The 18,737-nt window shown below is 41.9% G+C and overlaps 1 protein-coding gene across 1 annotated transcript in view; it reads right to left on the reverse strand.

Annotated features, from left to right (window-relative positions):
• Window positions 1-767: 767 nt before the first annotated feature.
• The window catches only part of LOC140488183 (uncharacterized protein KIAA1958), a 114,236-nt gene continuing 96,266 nt past the window's right edge, over window positions 768-18,737 (reverse strand). Inside the window, exons 3-4 of the mRNA XM_072588086.1 lie at window positions 16,320-16,486; window positions 768-12,716 (exon numbers count right to left, since the gene is read on the reverse strand). Coding sequence (XP_072444187.1) covers window positions 11,904-12,716; window positions 16,320-16,486 — 980 coding nt within the window. The 3' untranslated portion in view covers window positions 768-11,903. The remainder of the gene's footprint in view (window positions 12,717-16,319; window positions 16,487-18,737) is intronic.

The following is an 18,737-nucleotide window of genomic DNA, read 5'->3' on the forward strand; positions in this document are numbered from 1 at the left end:
TTAATAAAATATTATTTAACTACTAATCAACAACTGTTCCAATGATAGCAGCATCTCATAAACACACTTCAACAAAGGCAAATTCAGCCAAACAGATTTTCCACACATGGCCTCTCCCTTCCAGTCCAGGACTAATTTCAGACGATACCCAAGCACTTAGAGCAAAATCAAAGCCTGAGGGCCAAAACCGTTGTCAGATAAATGCTTCAGGAAGAAAGCTTTACTTCACATTTGTGACAGTTTAATTTTGATATTTTGTGCTAAAACGTAATTCTTTGACAGAGGAGCAGGAGGAAAGTTTTACTTATATGGTAACTATTTGAGGTATTTCACCCCGTCTATGACTCTATTTCCTGCAATAATACAGCATTGTTGCGAATACATCTACAGTACTGCATAAATAGCTTTAATCTTCTTATTTAAAAGGAGAATTATACCTGCTCTGAAGGCATATCAGATATGGTTCATGAGGGGGATGAAGGGATTGTCTTTTGCGGGAAGTTACAGCACTTGGACCGACACTCAGTGAGGTTTAAAAGAATGAGAAGTGATTATTTCTTAAAACATCTGAGATTCTGGAGGAGCTGGACAGGATGGATTGAGCTGAAAAGTTGCCTCTTGTGAGGAAAACTAGAACTGGGCAATTTCAGAATAAAGGGTTATCCCTTTCATACACAGATGAGGAGGAATTTCATCTCTCAGAGGATCGCTAAGCTTTGAAATTCTCTACCCCAGACAACAGTGGAGGCTGATCAATGACATAGTCATTCAATTCAATTTCACTTTATTGTCCATTCAGAAATTAATTAAGTACACTGCTTGTTCATTACAAAATTACACTAAAATTAATAATAAATTGAAAGCAAATGACTCTTTTTAATACATGTTCGATTAGAATTATTTCAATGTATTAAAATAATCAGCAAGTTCCATTCTGTGTGCATATCTTGTCCATACAAATTCCTGTCAAAAGTTCTTATCGTAAAGTATACAAGAGGTCCTGGAGCTGATTTGCCCTCAGTCACATACAGGCAGGTTGCTCATCATGCTAGATTGTAGGATAAGAGAGGTGATAGCAGAATAAGGCTGTTTCAGAGTCATACAGCATAGAAATAGACCTTTTGATCCAACCAGTCTATGCCGACCATAATCCCAAACTAAACTAGTCCCACCTGCCTGCATTTGGCCCTTATCCCTGCAAACATTTATTATTCATATATTTATCTAAATATCTTTTAAATGTTGTAACAGTACCTGCATCCACCATTTCCTCTGGAAGTTCATTCCACACACGAACCACTCTGTGCAAAGAAGTTGTCCCTCATGTCTTTTTCAAATCTTTCTAATCTTGCCTTAAAAATATGATCCCCTAATTTTGAAATCCTCCGCCCCAGGGAAAAGACCCTGCCATTCACCTTATCCATACCCTCCATGATTTTATAAATCTCTCTAGGGTCAACTCTGAACCTCATATGGTTCAGTGGAAAAAAAAACTCAGCCTATCCAGCCTCTCACCATGACTCAAACCCTCCACTACTGACAACATCCTGGTAAATTTTTTCTGAACCTTCTCCAGCTGGATGTTCTAGGGGCTCTGTTACAACTAGGCCATCTCATCCATAGGACTCAAGAGATTCAGGCATTCTTTAGCCCGGTCAGTTCTGCTCTAGCCCCTTCCATTGTGTGAGATCTCATCCCACAAGAGAGACACAGAAAGAACACCGGTGGTTACGTTGCAGTGTTTGGAAAAATGGATCTCAACGCTGGAGGAACAAGATGCGAATGTGGGAGCTTGCAGCATCAATAGGTTTTAAGGGGCTGACAAAGGTCTGGGCTACGCCTTGGAGAGTTGCTGGGTACATTGAGTGAGATATCATGAATTCACAGGCAGTGATCATTTAGTTACCCTGCTGAGATATTGGTGATCCTCCCGTTCAGGCCTTTTGTGCCACTCTTTTATTACTTTACCATTGGTAGCACTGCCTTTAGCTGCCTGGGTCTTACACTCTGGAATTCCTTCCCTCAAGCTCGCCATCCTACCCCTCCTTTATGACCCAACCCTTTAGAGAGAATTTTGGGCAGCTGTTCTAATATCGCCTTCTGTGAATCAGTGTCAACACTGTGCCATATTTTACTGCACTTAAAGATACTGTACAGATGCAAATTATTGTTATTTGCCTGACCAGGCCTTCAACACTGCATCCATTTCTGGTCAACCAAACACAAGTGTCACTGGTGAATGACAATGCAGGGAAGAGACCCAAGGATTAAACCAGGTTTAAATTGAGAGGAAATGATTTTGGGTGTTATAATTCAGCAAGGCAGAGTCTGAGAAATGCTTGGGCAAAACCACAAGGAGATTCCCTGGAAACGAACAGTGAAGCTCCACAGGAATCGACTGCAGGTTTCTCAGTTGCATGGGTGAGGCTGCCATCAGCTCCAAGCTTGTGCTGGAGTCTGCAGGAATTAGAGATCAACCTCTTAAATAAGGCTGCAAGCAAATCCCAGGAGAAACAGCAATGGGGTTTGAGAATCTCTCTTCTTTTCCATTGCCTTTCAATTGAAAGGGTAATTGATGGCAATGGAGTATTTTGACAGAATGGGACAGGTTTAGAGACTGAGAGAGTTCATGTGCTGGAACCTGTCCAGTCAGAAATGGAAAGCCCAAATCCAGAGGCTTATCCTTGAAGTGTTCTTTGGAGAAAGTGAGGACTGCAGATGCTGGGGATCAGAGAAATGTGTTGCTGGAAAAGCGCAGCAGGTCAGGCAGCATCAAAGGAGCAGAAGAATCAAAGTTTTGGGCATGAGCCCTTCTTCAGGAATGAGGAAAATGTGCCAAGCAGGCTAAGATAAAAGGTAGGGAGGAGGGACTTGGGGGAGGGGCGTTGGGAATGCGATAGGTAGAAGGTGGTTAAGGTGAGGGTGATAGGCCGGAGAGGGGTTGGGGGCGGAGAGGTCAGGAAGAAGATTGCAGGTCAAGAAGGTGGTACTGAGTCCGAGGATTGGGACTGAGAAAAGGTGGGGGGAGGAGAAATGAGGAAGCTGGAGAAATCTGCATTCATCCCTTGTGGTTGGAGGGTTCCTAAGCGGAAGATGAGGCGCTCTTCCTCCAGGCGTCGTGTTGGCATGGTCTGGCGATGGAGGAGGCCAAGGACCTGCATGTCCTTGGCGGAATGGGAGTGGGAGTTAAAGTGTTCAGCTACAGGGCAGTTGGGTTGGTTGGTGTGGGTGTCCCAGAGGTCTAACAATGTTGAAGTGGTGTTGGTGGTTTGGTTGCGGGCAGGGGGCGGGGGGGAGTGGGGAGTACAGCAATCAGTTTACAAACTGATTGTAAACCACATACAAATGACCTCTTCTGTTTCAGTCATTTCTTAGTATTTTAGTCATCCTACTTGGACATGCTGTGGCACAGTTCTGGAGCAGGTGGGCCTTAAACCCAGATCTTTTGGACCAGAGGTAGGGACACTACCACTGCTCCACAGAGCCTTTGGATTTGTAATCCACTACAGTTCTCCAATCTACCAACTGAGCTAACAAAAGTGATTCTTTATACAGTATTCTTCATATAAATATAATTCCCAAGTTGGAGTTTTTTGACATGCTTTCAGGGGTACTATACAGAATACCTGCTACCTTCTATAACTCAGTTAAATCTATATTTACACACTGTGGATAAACTTTGTAATCTTGTATTATCTTGCTACTGTTCCTTCTCTTATAACCCACTGCATATTGCCTTTCCTATCTGCTTCACACCGTAAAACTAAGATCAGGAATACTGACACACCTCAAAACCACCTGTTTAAAAATTGGAGTTGCCAAAATCTGGACATATTTAGAATATGGCATACATATGTTTAAAAGCATTTTGCTCAATTAAAATGAACCTAATGGGACAATTTGGCTAGGTGCTGAACTCCATATTTGTTTCACTGTTTGTGCACCAGTCTATTTGGAAAGCTCCAAACAATCCTTAACCCCACCTAACCCTGGTTCACTGGTGCCACTCACTGAACAAAACACTCAACCCCAAATCCAGCAAGGTCCTCAATTTAGACGCTCCTGATTTTGAGAAGTGTGCACCTAAAAGACCGCATACCACAGGGGCACAAGTTCGCAAGATGAGCCAAGGTTATATTGGGTTAGAGGTGGTTTTGGTCAAAATGTTCCTCAAAATGTGATGAGTTTTGCAATGGAATGGATTACACCAGGCCTTTTACAGACTGAATGGTTATTAATGGTTTAACCGCCAAATGTTCCTGCTGAGATATAGACAGTTCCCTTGTTTTCAACATGAATTTGGTGGTCAAACAAGTCACTTTTGTGATATCAGTTAAGAAGCAAATTTTTTTTTAGCTTTAATTCTCCCTCAACAAAGTTCAACTAAAAACAAAATCCACTGCAAACAGACTTTATGTCATAAATAACAAAATATTTATGAGGAGGAAGAGAAACAATGGGAGTACACAACAAAAGACAAACCTATCCCTTTCACAACCGCAGGAAGCCCCGAAATACTTTACAGCTAATGACAGATTTCTGAAGATGAGTTATTGTTGAAATATTGGAAAAGTGACAGCCAAAGTGTGCACAGCAAGCTCCCACAAATTGCAACTCGATAATGATTTGTTAATTTCTTTTGAAATTATGCTGGTTGACTTTAAAGCAAAGTAATTACAAGGAATAAATAACTTTCAAAAGGTACAAGACTGTCTTTACAAAACAAAGCTAAAAGGATTGCACCAACAAAATCTCCAGTGTCTTATTATGCACCGTTTTCTGTTTGCAAAAGACAGCAGATGGTGCACCTTACATTATTGCTGCTGCTTAGGAGCTGAATTGTTGTACACAAGTAATTCATTGCTTACACTTACTTTAAATAGTTTGAGAATGTGCTAAATATTGTACAAGGCCAATTTATTCATTTGAGTCACTCCCAACACCAAGAAGCCAAATTGGTTGGTATGTCACATTGTGCTGCCTTTTGATGTTTCAATGTGGAACTTTACAATATAGGAGACCATTTGGCCCACTGAATCTGCACTGGCTCTTTAAAGGTGCTATTCAACTTGTCCCTAAACTCTGCTTTCTCCCATTGGCTCTGCAAACCTTCAACTTTCAAGAAAATATCCAATTTCTTTCTGTAGATTATAACTGAACATATTTTCACCATCATTTTAGACTGGGCCTTGCAGTTTATGACAACTCAGAGTCAATTGAGCATAGGAATTGGAATGTCATGTTGAGGCTATACAAGACATTGGTGAGACCACTTTTAGAATGCTGTGTAAAATTCTGGTTGCCCTGCTGTAGGATGGATGTTATTAAAATTTTACAAAGATGTTGCAGGGACTGGAAGATTTGTATTATAAGGAGAGGCTGAATAGGCTGAGACCTTTCTCAATAAAATAATTACAGAAGGAATAAATAACTTTAAGAAATCTATAAGACTGTCTTTATAAAACACAATGCTAAAAGAATTGGAGCAACAAAATCTCCAGTGTTTCATTGTGCACTGTTTTCTGTTTGCAACAAAAAAAAACTGAGGGTGCATCTTACATTAATGCTGCTTGTTGCTTAAGAGGTGAAGTGTTGTACACAAGGAATTCATTGCTTCCATTTACTTTAAGTAGTTACAGATGTACTAAGATGTTGGTGAGATGTTAGATGAGAATGTGTTAGTAGAAAAAGTTGCATCCTATCCATCAAGCTGCTCACAATTTTGAAAACCTTTCCTAAATCTCCCATGAACCTATCTGCTCCAAGAACTATTTCGATTTCTCCAGTTACCGAAAATCTCCCATCCCCAGTACCATTCTGGTAAATCTCCTCTGCAGACTCTCAATAAACCTCCTTTTACGGGATGCCTGCAATTGGTCACATTACTCGAGCTGAGCCCCAAAATCAGAAGGTTTAGAAGTCCTTTACTGAAATGTACCCACCCACTGGGAGAATAGTAAACTGCCTATCAACAATCACTGCTTAGGCTCACATTTGAATTGCAACTTCAGCAAGGTAGTGGAATGTATTACTGACCAGGAAAACTAACCATGCAAGGATCAGTGTCTTAAGGAGAATTAGTGAAATATATATTTTTAAACTTAACCAGTGAGTGTCCAAAGAATAAGGGAGTGGGAGCGTTTAATTTCTGTTAAGAATTAAATGAATGATCCTGCAGAAGTGTAAATTGAAATTTGACATCTTGATCTTTAACCAACTGTGTCATCTAACTGCCTCTGGGAAAAAGATTTTCAACTTGAGTCATGCTGAGGACTAAAGGAGATACATAGGACATTACTTGGAAAGCAATTAAAAATTCTGCTATCTCCTTTTTAGTATACAGCTGCAGTATGCTGAGAACAACACAAGGAAGAACATACTGGACGTTTTGCAGTTTTACTTTTAAACAATGCAATCCTCAGCAACTTTGCAACCACAGTTCACAAGATTTGGAGGGCAAGTGTTAAATAATCAAAAATCTATCACTTGTCATGTGGGAACTGAGTAGTTAGAAGGGTCACAGAAGCTTGAGAATACTTACTTGCACTGGGTGTAATGGGCTTCGCTGTTTATGGAGTAGAAAATTGTCCGGTATTTAAATTCTCTGCTGTTGTTCGAGGTAGCTATCTACAACTGGTTTAACACCAGGCTACAAACTTAAAATAACATAATTACAAATTATGTCTGAATTCTGAAGGGAAAAAGGAGAAACATATTGAGAATAAAATTGTTTTAATAATAATTAACCTAAGGAGTACAGTGGCACTCTATATTAAAATGATAATACGAGTTCACAATAATTTCGCTGAAAGAGAATATGAAAACTTTCTATTGGTCCAGAAGTTTCTCTTCCTCACAGAATGACACAGTATAGAAGGAGGCCAATCCGTCCACCTATCAATCTATTTAAACTCTTGGAAAGGTCTAGCCAATTAGTCTCCTCTCTGCTCTTTCCCCGTAACCCTGTATTGTTGTCACTACCTAGGATTTATTCAATTCCAATTGAAAGTTAGTAGTAAATCTGCTTCCACCGCTTTTTTAAGTAGTGCATGCCAGATCTTACCTCATTCCATCTTATTATTTGTTCTTTTGCCACGTTACCCATAATCGACATTCTTTCATTACTGATGCTATTTATAGTGATACTGATGCTCTAAGGAGAATAAGCCTAGTTTCCTTATTGCTGCCATGTAACTGAAGTCTTGTATCTGTTCATATTCCAACAAGTCTCCTTGGTATCCACTGGAGGCCTGATGTACTTCCAAAAACGCTCAGAACTTTTTCTCATTTTATTTATTCATTTATTGGTGATGGGGGCTTCACTGGCTGGACCAATATTTATTGTCCATCACAAATTACTGAAGGTGGTGATGGCCACAATAATCCAGCTGGGGCCTAACCAAGAAAGGCTCAGCATGACTTTCTTGCTTTTGCACTTAATGCATCTATCTATAAAGTTGAGGATCCTGAATGTCTTTTTAACAGTCTGTGCAACCTATCTTGGAGAAAGTGAGAACTGCAGATGCTGGAGATCAGAGTCGAGAGTGTGGTGCTCCTGACTTGCTGTGCTTTTCCAGCACCACACACTCTACTTTGCAAACTATCTTGCCACCTTTATGCTTCTGTACATATGCACTCGAATTGTCTCTCAATTCCTGCACCTCCTTTAGAATTGTACCGTTTATTTTACATTGCTTATCGGCAACATTCTTATCAAAATAGACTGTCTTGAATTTCACCTCCTAGACATCTCTCCATTTCACCTGCCTGTATTGCTCTGATGACTGTTACCATTCTCTGTGCTGTCCATTACATTTCAGAGCTTTGGGTCACTTGCAAAGTTTGAAACTATATTCTCCGTACCCAAGTATTGTTACGTATATAAAAGAGAAGCGATCCAGTTATGAACACAATTGCAAGTACCAAATGGATGTGGGATTGGGAATAGGTCTGGGGCAGAAGGAACCAATACTAATTCTGAACATAGACTGAGATTATAACAGTGTAAAGTGCAGAGTGGCAAGGATTCCCAAAATGTGTACAAAATAACTTGCTGGATCATGAGGAGGAGCAAGTGGGTGATTTTCAGCAGTAAAACATTTAAAAAAGAGAGATCACAATATCATTAGATTTCAAACAATGTAGCAATCAGATGTGATATCACCAACTAGGGGCTGTGGAGTTTCATTGAGTTATTATAAAAAAATCAGGCCCAGCTGAACTGGAATTGAAGACTGGCAGGAGAAACGGGAAATCAGTAATAGATCGTCATCAAAGAGGAAATAGCTCCAGTACAGGCGAGACACAATCCCATGAGGGGAAAATGAATGGCATTCAAAGCGAGAGCTCCCTGGGCGAACAACAGACAAAAATTAAAGTGAAACAAGAAAAGGGAAGCTTCTCACACTAAATGTCAGGCTCATAATTCTGCACAGAACAAAACTGAGCACAAGTAGTACAGGTCCAAGGAAAAATCAACGAGAAGTGAGTAGCAATTAGATCGATGGGTAATATAAAAGTGGACACAAATGTCTTTTATAAACTGAGTGTAGGAGTTAAGAGGTCATATTGCAGCTGTACAGGACATTGGTTAAGCCATTTTTTGGAACATGGTGTTTGATTCTGGTCTCCCTGCTATATGAAAGGGTTCAGAAAAGATTTGGAAGAACATTGCCCGAGTTGGAGAGTTTGAGCTATTGGGAGTGGCTGAATAGGCTGGGGCTGTTTTCCCTGGAGTGTTGGAGGCTGAGGGGTGACCTTATAGAGAGTTATAAAATCATGATGAGAATGGATAGGGTGAATAGTCAAGGTCTTTTCCCCAGGGTCAGAGAGTTCAAAGTTTGAGGGCAAAGGTTTAAGGTGAGGAGGGAAAGATTAAAAAGGCACCTAAGGGGCAACCTTTTCATGCAGCAAGTGATGCATGCACAGAATGAGCTGCCAGAGGAAGTGGTGGAGGCTGGAACAATAACAACATTTAAAAGGCATCTGGATGGGTATATAAATAGGAAGGGTTTGGAGGGATATGAGTCAAATGCTGGCAAATAGAACTAGATTGATTTAGGGTATCTGGTCAGCATGAATGAGTTGGACCAGCTCTCTGTTTTGTGCTGTACATCTCTATGACTCAGTGACATATAAATAGGAAAAATGTAGTCAAAGGAAGGGTTCAGCAAGTGTACTGGTGGCCAAGCTGGAGACCTTTTTGTGGAGGCATAGGGTATGGCTGAAGAGCTAAATGAATACTAACTTTAAGAGAGAAAAAAATGCTGTTGCCCAAGACATTAGTAATTGAGGAGGAGGGCAGCAACAGGACAGAATGAAAATAGGTTAAAAAAATACTAAAAGAGTGGACAGTTCTCAAAGAAGAAAGGTCACAAAATCTGAATGGAAGACATTTTAATTAGAAAAGGAGGGAAGGATGGAAATTGCAGAGTCTGGCCACAATTTTCCATTCTTTGAGTATCGGCGTGGTATCAGAGGATTGGAAGATTGCAAACACTACACACTTGAACAAAAGAGGGAGAGGGAAAAACGTGGCAGGACAATCATGTCAGTGTTGAGGAAACTTTGAGACAGTTTAATCTACAACAAAACTGGCTTTTGAAACTCTGTCTCTAGGATCTCCTTCTCGACCTATTACTGGCTTTAATGTGGACCAAGACTTCTAGCTGCTCCCCAGTCCCTCTGCAAAATGTTCTCCAACAGTTGCCCTGACACATAGCATGAAAAGGACTACCCACCTGACTAACATAGCCCCCATAACCACAGCATTAAAGTCATGAAGTGGCCATTTAGCCCTTTGAGTCTAGGCTGTTTCGCTGTAGGACAGTCCAATCCGCCCTATTCCCCCACTCCATCCCTATAGTCCTGAAAGCCTATTTTCCTTAATTACCCATGAACTTTCCCTTCGATCTCGACACTTCTGTGTTCTCTCAAGTGTGCAATGCCATGGCATGCTATGTCTGCTGTTGACCATATTCCCTCTGAGCCAACCTCAGAACTGTCACACACCTAGAGACCATCTATACTGCCCACTTCCTCCTCTCCTGGCAAACGGCCATCCACTGCCTATCATCTTGAATTCTCTGGAGCTGTGGGGCAATGACCTCTGGCAATACATGCCTCATTAAATTCTCAGCCTCCCATATAGTCTGCAATGAGACTCCAGCATTTCTCTCACTCAAACGGCTGGAAGCAATTTCCACATAAATGGAGATAAAGGGTCCTGGAGTTCCCACATAGCACAGAAAATCCAGTAAAAGGATTTCAGGTGCTTCTTTATTTTGGTATATGTTCACCTACAATGACAAATAGCTTTTACATACTGCTTTTAATGGAGTAAAACGTCCCAAGAGGCTGCCGAGGAGGATTATCGAACAAGTTTTCAGGCAAACCCATTAGGTAAGGTGATCGAGGGCATGATCCAAGAGGTAGATTTTAAAGAGCTCCTTAAAGAGGAACAGGAGAAAAAGAGGTAGAGAGGCCTACAGCAGGAATTCCAGGACTTCCATTTCATTGATCTGAAGGAACAGCTGCAATGGGATAGAAACTAAAATTGTGAAAGTGCAATAGGACACAATGAAAGTAAGGCAAAACTCTAAGGATTGTAGGACTGGAAAATATTACAGAACTAGGGAAGAGCAAGGCCATGAAGGGCATTAAACACAATGAAAATGCTTAAATTGAGGTTCAAGCAAATTGTGATCCAATGAAGGTCAACAAGCACAGGGACAATGGGCAAACAGGACTCGAAACAAGTTAGAATACAAGTAGCAGAGTTTTGGGTGAGTTCAGGTTATGCAGCATGAGAGGTTGACCTGAATAAGATGGAATTGTTGAGTCTAGAAGTAACACAGGATTGGCTGAGGGTTCAAAAAGCACAGGAGCTTAGACAGGTCAGAGGTGAGTGACATTTTATTGGTGGTATGAATATGCTGGCTAGGAGTTCACGTCAGGGTCACATGTGCCACAGAAGTCATAGATGATTTCAGACAATGAAGAGAAACGGAGTCGGCTGCTAGGAATGGAATTCATTATGGGGACCAAAGACAATGGTGGTGATAGTGATGTAGGGATTTGGAGCATAGTTGGGTACAGACAGCATTCACTTGGAAGGTATATGTTAGGTTGCTTGTGCACATGATTTCAGTTTAGTATCCCCTGCTTCTTATCTATCACATATGCAAATCAGTTATTTATTTACTTAATGCAGTTGGGTCCCTTTCATTTTGGAATCTGCATTGTTCATTTTAATCTTATCCCGCTGGACTTAATTATGAACTCTGAACACTTACTTTTACTTATTTAATGTTGCCACAAGATAGTACTTTTTTTTTACCTGTCCTTCGCTTTCTGCACCAAATTCCCATCATTCCACTTAAGGGTAGAGATGCCACTTGGATTGATCTAGTTCTCAGTGGTTGTGTTCTCCAGGCTCTGTGTTTTGGCACTTACCCCTTCAGAAACACATGCATTACAGCCGGTCAGATACCTTGCAGCCACAATACTCTGCATACTTAGACAGGGGCTCACACCTGATAGACTGTTTATTGGCAGCTAGCTTTTCTTTCTCTCCTTAACAGTAAGAAAACAAGGTTAAATTTTAGTTTAATTAAAACCACACATTTAGCAATAAATTTCTGCTCCCACCCAATTCCTGCAACAATAAGAGTTTACAATTTTGTTTTTTTTTAATACAGAGGTTAAATTACAAGACTTTATTTTCTGAAAAGTGTAATGAAAATACTTTGACAAAGGATTATGGATGATTAAATGAGTAACTATTGCCCCCGTTTGAATAACAGCACACTTTTTTTTTTCATTTCTATTTGCACTATTTCTCCCCCTTTGCTAGAAGCTGTACATTTGAAACAATCTTTTGGTCTAAAGGATCCAGTCTTTTCTCAGCTGCTGGTAGAAAGGAACTTCCCTGGTTTAAGAAGTGAGGCCTGTGTGAAGGACACAAAGGTGAAGCTCTCACTTTGCTCGAGCCTGACCTTCTTTGCTAGTTTGGGGACCACAGCTCTGAGGGAGCGAAGGCCCATCCGCTGCTCCTCAAACCACACATTGTCCAACTGAGAGAAATCTTTCCTGGCCACGAGGTAAAAGGATGACTTGGGATCCCGCTGGCTTGGAGGTCGGTGGGTGTACATGTATTTATACAGCAGGCAGTATGGGCATCTCTTGAGTCCTTCAGAGTGCTCGTGGTAGATTTGCCCAAAGCAGAGCTTATTGCTGCACACTTTGTTCTCTCGTTTGACCATGTCAGTCCTGGCAAAGAAGGGTCGGTTTTCAGTGTCCTTCAGCAGCTCAATGTCCCCATACATGAGGTCCACGTGCTCCTGCAAGGTTCTCATGTTGAAGTACTGGCTGTTGAACTTTACCACCACGCTCAGCAAAGCCACTGGGTTGGCATCACCAAGGTAACCGGCCTGCCACATCTCCTCTTCATCCTGGCCTGAGAAGTAGATGATGTTGCGGGATCGTGAGCCTGACATGCCTGCCTTGTTCAGCTGCCTCAGTTTGTCCTTCAGCTTTTGGGTGGAGGATTTGAAGACGGCGTCTCCAATCGAGAAACCCACATTGGCATTCTTCAGCACACGGTCCAGGCCACGACGGATAGCATGGAGGGAGGTGGCGAGGAAGTCAGAACCATCGGTCTTCCTCACAGTCACGTAGAAGTCCTCCAATAGCTCATTGAGCTTCGCAGGTGGAATCTTTATCAGACAGAAAACAGGGAGGGAATGTAAATGTTAAAATCACACAGCTCACTCCTTTTACACACAGTCCCCTCCTCATCTGAAAGCTGCTGTCATAGGAGTGGGGCTGTCCTCCACTCTCCAAGAACCAAGGAGTTATTCCTCAATGTCAGCCTAGACAATCAACAAACTGTCTTGTCCTAAGGGTGATTACCATGAGGACTGATTCAGTTCCCACACATGCAGTCTTAAGGCAACAACAATGGCTGTCCTGTTCAATAAAACAATCATTTCACATTGGCAACTTAGGTTTGAAGCCTATCTCTCACTGCCCTCAAGATGATGGTGGTGAAAATGGGGAGCTTTCTCTAAGTAGTGGCTTTACAAAAAGATGATCTCATGGCGACTTTGAAAATTCCATGATATAATGGGAGAGAAAGTAAGTTAAAAATGTAATTTCAGATATTCTCGGGCAAGCTACAGTATTGGATATAGGAGAAGAACCTTTTATTTAAACATTGATGGATAAGTAATTTTTTAGAAAATTAATCATGGGATGATGCCGTTACTGGCTAGGCCAGCATTTAATTACCATCTGGGATGGGCAATAAGAGTCAATCACATTGCTGTGGGGGCTGGAGTCACATGTAGGCCAGAACAGGTACAGTCAGCTACTTCCATCACTAATATAGATATTAGTGAACCAGAGTGGTTTTTCCTGACAGTTGATAATGGATTCATGGTAACCATTAGACTACTAATTCCAGATATTTGTTGAATTCAAATTCCACCATCTGCTGTGGCAGGATTTGAACCTGGGTCCCCAGAACATAACCCAGGTCTCTGGATTAACAGTCTAGCAGCAACACCACTAGACCATTGGAATGCAATATGTTAAAAACAATAGTGGGAGGATGAGATAGTGTCATACATTGGTCGAATGAGATTAATTCCTTTAAGGAAAGTTTCAGCCACATCTAGGGTCACCAACCCTCCTGAAATGCTGTGAAATCTCCAGGGATTAAAAATTAATGATTAATGGCCTGGAACTGCAAGAAATTATACAAAAGATAATATTTGAAGTTTTTAAATTCTTTTTCTTAACTGAACATGAGTGACAACATCAAGCCAGTTCCCTGCCTCCCTCTGGGTGGCACAGTGGTTAGCACTGCGGCCTCACAGCACCAGAGACGTGGGTTCAGTTCCCGCCTCAGGCAGACTGTCTGTGTGGAGTTTGCACATTCTCCCCGTGTCTGCGTGGGTTTCCTCCGAGTGCTCCAGTTTCCTCCCACAATCCAAAAAATGTGCAGGTTAGGTGAATTGGCCATGCTAAATTGCCCATAGTGTTGGGTGAAGGGGTAAATGTAGGGGAATGGGTCTGGGTGGGTTGCGTTTCGGTGGGTCGGTGTGGACTTGGCAGGCCGAAGGGCCTGTTTCCACACTGTGATCTAATCTAAAAAAACTTGCCCCTACATGCTATATCCCTACGTGAAGTCGAATGAAAACAAAACATCCAAAAATGACTGCTTTCTTTAAGGCACCAAGTGCAAAACGTCAAGGAAACATTTAATCCAACTGATCTATGTTGATGTTTCTGCTCCAAATGAGCCTCACCCGACTCTTTCTTAATCTCACAATTAGCGTCACCTCCTATTCCTATCTCCTTCATGTAAATGTAGAAAAAAGGAGTAGGCCATTGAGCCTGCTCTGCCATTCAATAGGATCATCCAACTCAATAGGCTATTCCCATTTTTGCCCCAAACCCTTTGATCCCTTTAGTCTCAAGAACTATATCTAACCCCTTCATGAAAACATTCAATGTTTTGACCTCAAACGCCTTCTGTGGCAGAAAATTCATTAGGCTCACCACTCTCTAGGTGAACAAAAATTCTACACAGCTCATATACTCTCCCAGCTTCTCTTAAAATTATCGACACCATTCACCTTATCCATCCTTGTAATAGCAAGTTTCACATTCTCAATTCAGGCTCTTCTGAATCATCCTCTCCCTTAGTTCAACCGTGTTAATACAAAGAAAAGGGTAAAATGAATGACCCTACAATTAAAACATTCTCCATTAAGAGCATCAAGTGTATCTGATATGGACGATTACAGGATTCACATGTAAGGTCACTAGGCTTGCAGTCATGGGTTTAAACAAAAATAGTTTAAGAAAGATTCATTGAAGCATAAGATGATCAAAAATATGAAGTAACTGACCAATCTACTCTTTCACAAAAAAATGTACAAATACATCGCATTGCCAACATATAATGCACCTTAGGACCATTTCAATAAAACAAAATTATGACACTGATCCACACAAGGTGGTTTTAGGTCAGTTGACCAAACCTTGTTTATAGAGCTGAGTTTTAACATTTGGAGGTAGAGAGGTCTGGCATTCCAGAGCTGGGGACCATGGCAACTGAAGGCTCAGCCACCAACCAGGGAGTACTTTGATTGGGAATTCACGAAGGCCGGAATTAGAGAAGTGCAGATAGCCTGCACATTCCTGGACACTATGGACAATTTAGTTCGGCCAAGCCAGTTAACTTGCACATCCTTGAACTGTGGAATGAAACTGGAGCATTTGGAGGAAAACCATGCAGACCTGGGGAGAACATGCAAACTCCGCACAGATAGTCACTTGAGAGTCGAATCCAACCTTTATCCCTGTGCTGTGAGGCAGCAGAGCTAACCACTGTCCCACTCAATGAGGATGAGGATTTTAAAATTAAGCCCAATTGGGAGACAACGTAAGTCGGTGACAATAAGGGTGATAGAGAAACAGGACTTGGTGAGGGGTAACGTGACCTCAAATTATGGTGAGTAGAATGTGCCAGAACAGTTGAGTCTGAAAGTAACAAAGACACAGATGAGTTTTTCATCAGAGGGAGTGAGACAAGAAAAATCAAGTGATATTATAGAGATTGAAATAGGCACTCTCCCATCTCCTCAAAGCTCCAGAGATTTTCTCCCCTTCGAGCATTTAACTAAACACTTGGAGTGTCTTGTCTTAATAAAAACACTTGAATGTTCCTCTGTAAATTCACATGTATACATCACCTTTTTTTTAGCTGATCTTTGCTATATATTACAGAAATCCCAATTCCATCGTCTGTCACATGGACAGCCCAATCTCCCTGCATTTACTCAACATCAACCTTAATATACTGACAGGGGGCATGGATTCTCTGAACTGTTTACACTTAAGAGTGCAGCTGACAAAGTGGAAAATGTTAACCTGCCATCCATTGCATCACAGTAATGTCAAATGTACATCAAAACCGGCTACAAATTAACAATGCGGAAAAGCCATGGTATCTGAAAATCACAAACTAATGCTCCAATTTGATAACACCCGACAAGGAGGTTCCAAAAGCAGTAGGACTAACACTCCTTATCTTTAAAAAAGATCAACCTTATTCCCCTCAATTCTTTCTCTTTGCAAAATCATAGCTATGATTGCTCTGCACAGAATTATGCCATTAATCAGAACCTGGATAAACACAAGAGGGAGAAACGAATTGTAGGATATGAAGCGAAGTTTGCATGCAACCCAAATGGTTAGGGTGCCTGACCTGTTCCTATTTTGTCTATGTAAGCATTCAGGGGACGTACCTTGGTAATATCCATGTATTGCTTCAGCTCTCGTGTCACACACCAGTATCGCCAGACATTCAGTGAATACAGCGTTGCCTTTGTGGTGTTTGCACTAACAGCGCTGGTGCAGAGCTCCTTGAGTTCGCCATCAAACGTTGGAAACCTGTTGAGTTTTCCAGAAAAGGCTACACAAAAGAAAAAGACAACCCACAGATGACAACCAAGGTTAGTTACAAAGGACCAGAGCATGACATAAACAACAAATCAATTAATAACGTTACAAAATCAGGGCTTGGTATTGTACTGACTCAGCCAAATCAGGTCCAGCCTAGGTGTGATCTCTTGCCTACAGCGACTCCCAGAACAATAAGGCCTCAAATTAAAATCTCTCTACCTTATATTCAATTTCCTCTATGGCCTCTCCCACACCTCAAGGTGCAATTGCACCCAGACTTGCATGTCTTCCCCACTCCCCCACCATGATCTCTATACTCCCAGAATCCTGATGTCTTGTGAATCCTCCATTTCCTGTCTCACATGCATTGACAGCAGTTTCTTCACTATTGTAATGAAAGTGCTGAACTAGTTGCTCTCAGTCAGTGTGGTGACAGGATGGTATACTGATCTCTCTGATCAGGTCTCCTCACCAGGGATCAGATCTAAAGCCAGATCTCACACAAAAAAAAAAGATATTATTCACAGATGTGCCACGGCAAAGTGGTTCCAGACTTTTTGATTAAAGATGATATCACGGCTGAACCAGAAAATGTCCTTGCTCAAGAAAGTGAAGCTCATTACCACAATAGTAACAACTTATGCAGCAATTTTTCTGCCCCAACAAAACAAAGTGCCCCAAGTGCTTCACAGGAGCAATAAAACGCCACAGAATCCCTACAGTGTGGAAACAGGCCATTGTGTCCACACCGACCCTCTGAAGAGCATACCACCTAAATCCACCCCCTACCCTAACCCTGCAATCCACGGTTAATCCACCTAGCCTGCATGCCCCTGGACACTATGGGCAATTCAGCACAGCCAATCCACCTATCCTGCACATCTTTGGACTGTGGGAGGAAACTGTAGCACCTGGAGGAAACACACTGGGAGAAATGTGCAAACTCCACACAGACAGTTACCCGACAGTGGAGTCAAACGCGGGTCCTTGAGGCTGTAAGGCAGCAGTGCTAACCATAATGTCATACAAAGACACATAGGTGCTACTTATGTGTCTTGGGGGGGGGGGGGGGGGGGGGGGGGGGGGGAAGAGAAGTGACTCCAAGAAATGTTGGGAGGGAATTCCAGAGCTCAGAGTTGAAACAGCTGAATGCATAACTGACAATAGTGGTAGTTGAGTGTAGATACATCAGATAGTTAAACAAACCAATAGCTGCAGAGATATGAGTGGTGGTGCACAGAGAGACAAGAGAGAGTTGAGATTTTGTGCAGTTTTAAGTAAAATGGCAAGTAGACCTTTTCTGTGGTGGATATCAAATGATGCTTCGCAGAACAACTACATTCTGCCTGCAAAAATGATCCTGAGCTTCCAGTTGACTGCCACTTCAACACACCACTCTGCTCCCTGGCAAATATCTCTGTCTCAGGCTTACTGCAGTGCTCCGGAGAAGCTCAGTGTAAACTGGAAGAACAACACCTCATTTTCTGTTTGGGGACCCTGCAGACTTCTGGACTTAATACCAATTTCAATAAGTTTAGGGCTTGAACTTTCCTATGTCTTAGCCCCATCCCCACACACCAGGCCTTGTTATCACAGTAGCGAAAGTGAGGACTGCAGATGCTGGTGATCAGAATCAAGATTAGAGTGGTGCTGGAAAAACACAGCAGGTCAGGCAGCATCCGAGAAGCAGGAACATCAACGTTTCGAGCAGGTTCCTGATGAAGGGCTCCTGCCCGAAACATCGACTTTCCTGTTCCTCAGATGCTGCCTGACCTGCTGTGCTTTTCCAGCACCACTCTAATCTTGACTCTTGTTATCACATAGTCTGCTGCTACACACAACCCATTATTAGCCACGAACAGTCACCATTAACAGCTCCTTACCCTTCTAGCCAGACCATTATCCAATCCATTGCCTGTCCAACTATTTTTCTCTTTCTTTGAACACTATCCCTACCTATCGTTCACTCCTTACCCCCCTTCCCTCACCCTATCTTCTGCATAAAAACCCACATTTTCCTAGCTACCATCAGTTCTGAGGAAGGGTCACCAGACCTGAAACGTTAACTCTGATTTCTCTTCACAGATGCTGCCAGACCTGCTGACCTTTCCCAGCAATTTCTGCTTTTGTTTCTGATTTACAACATCCACAGTTCTTTTGGTTTTGTTTGGTACAGAATGATGTAGGGACAGCATCTGGAAGAAGTTGTGGAAGCAAAGTGATACACAGAAACGATCAGAGTTCAACTCATCTGTAATTGA

This window comes from Chiloscyllium punctatum, chromosome 2, assembly GCF_047496795.1.
Source record: "Chiloscyllium punctatum isolate Juve2018m chromosome 2, sChiPun1.3, whole genome shotgun sequence".
In the NCBI taxonomy this organism is placed as follows: domain Eukaryota; kingdom Metazoa; phylum Chordata; class Chondrichthyes; order Orectolobiformes; family Hemiscylliidae; genus Chiloscyllium; species Chiloscyllium punctatum.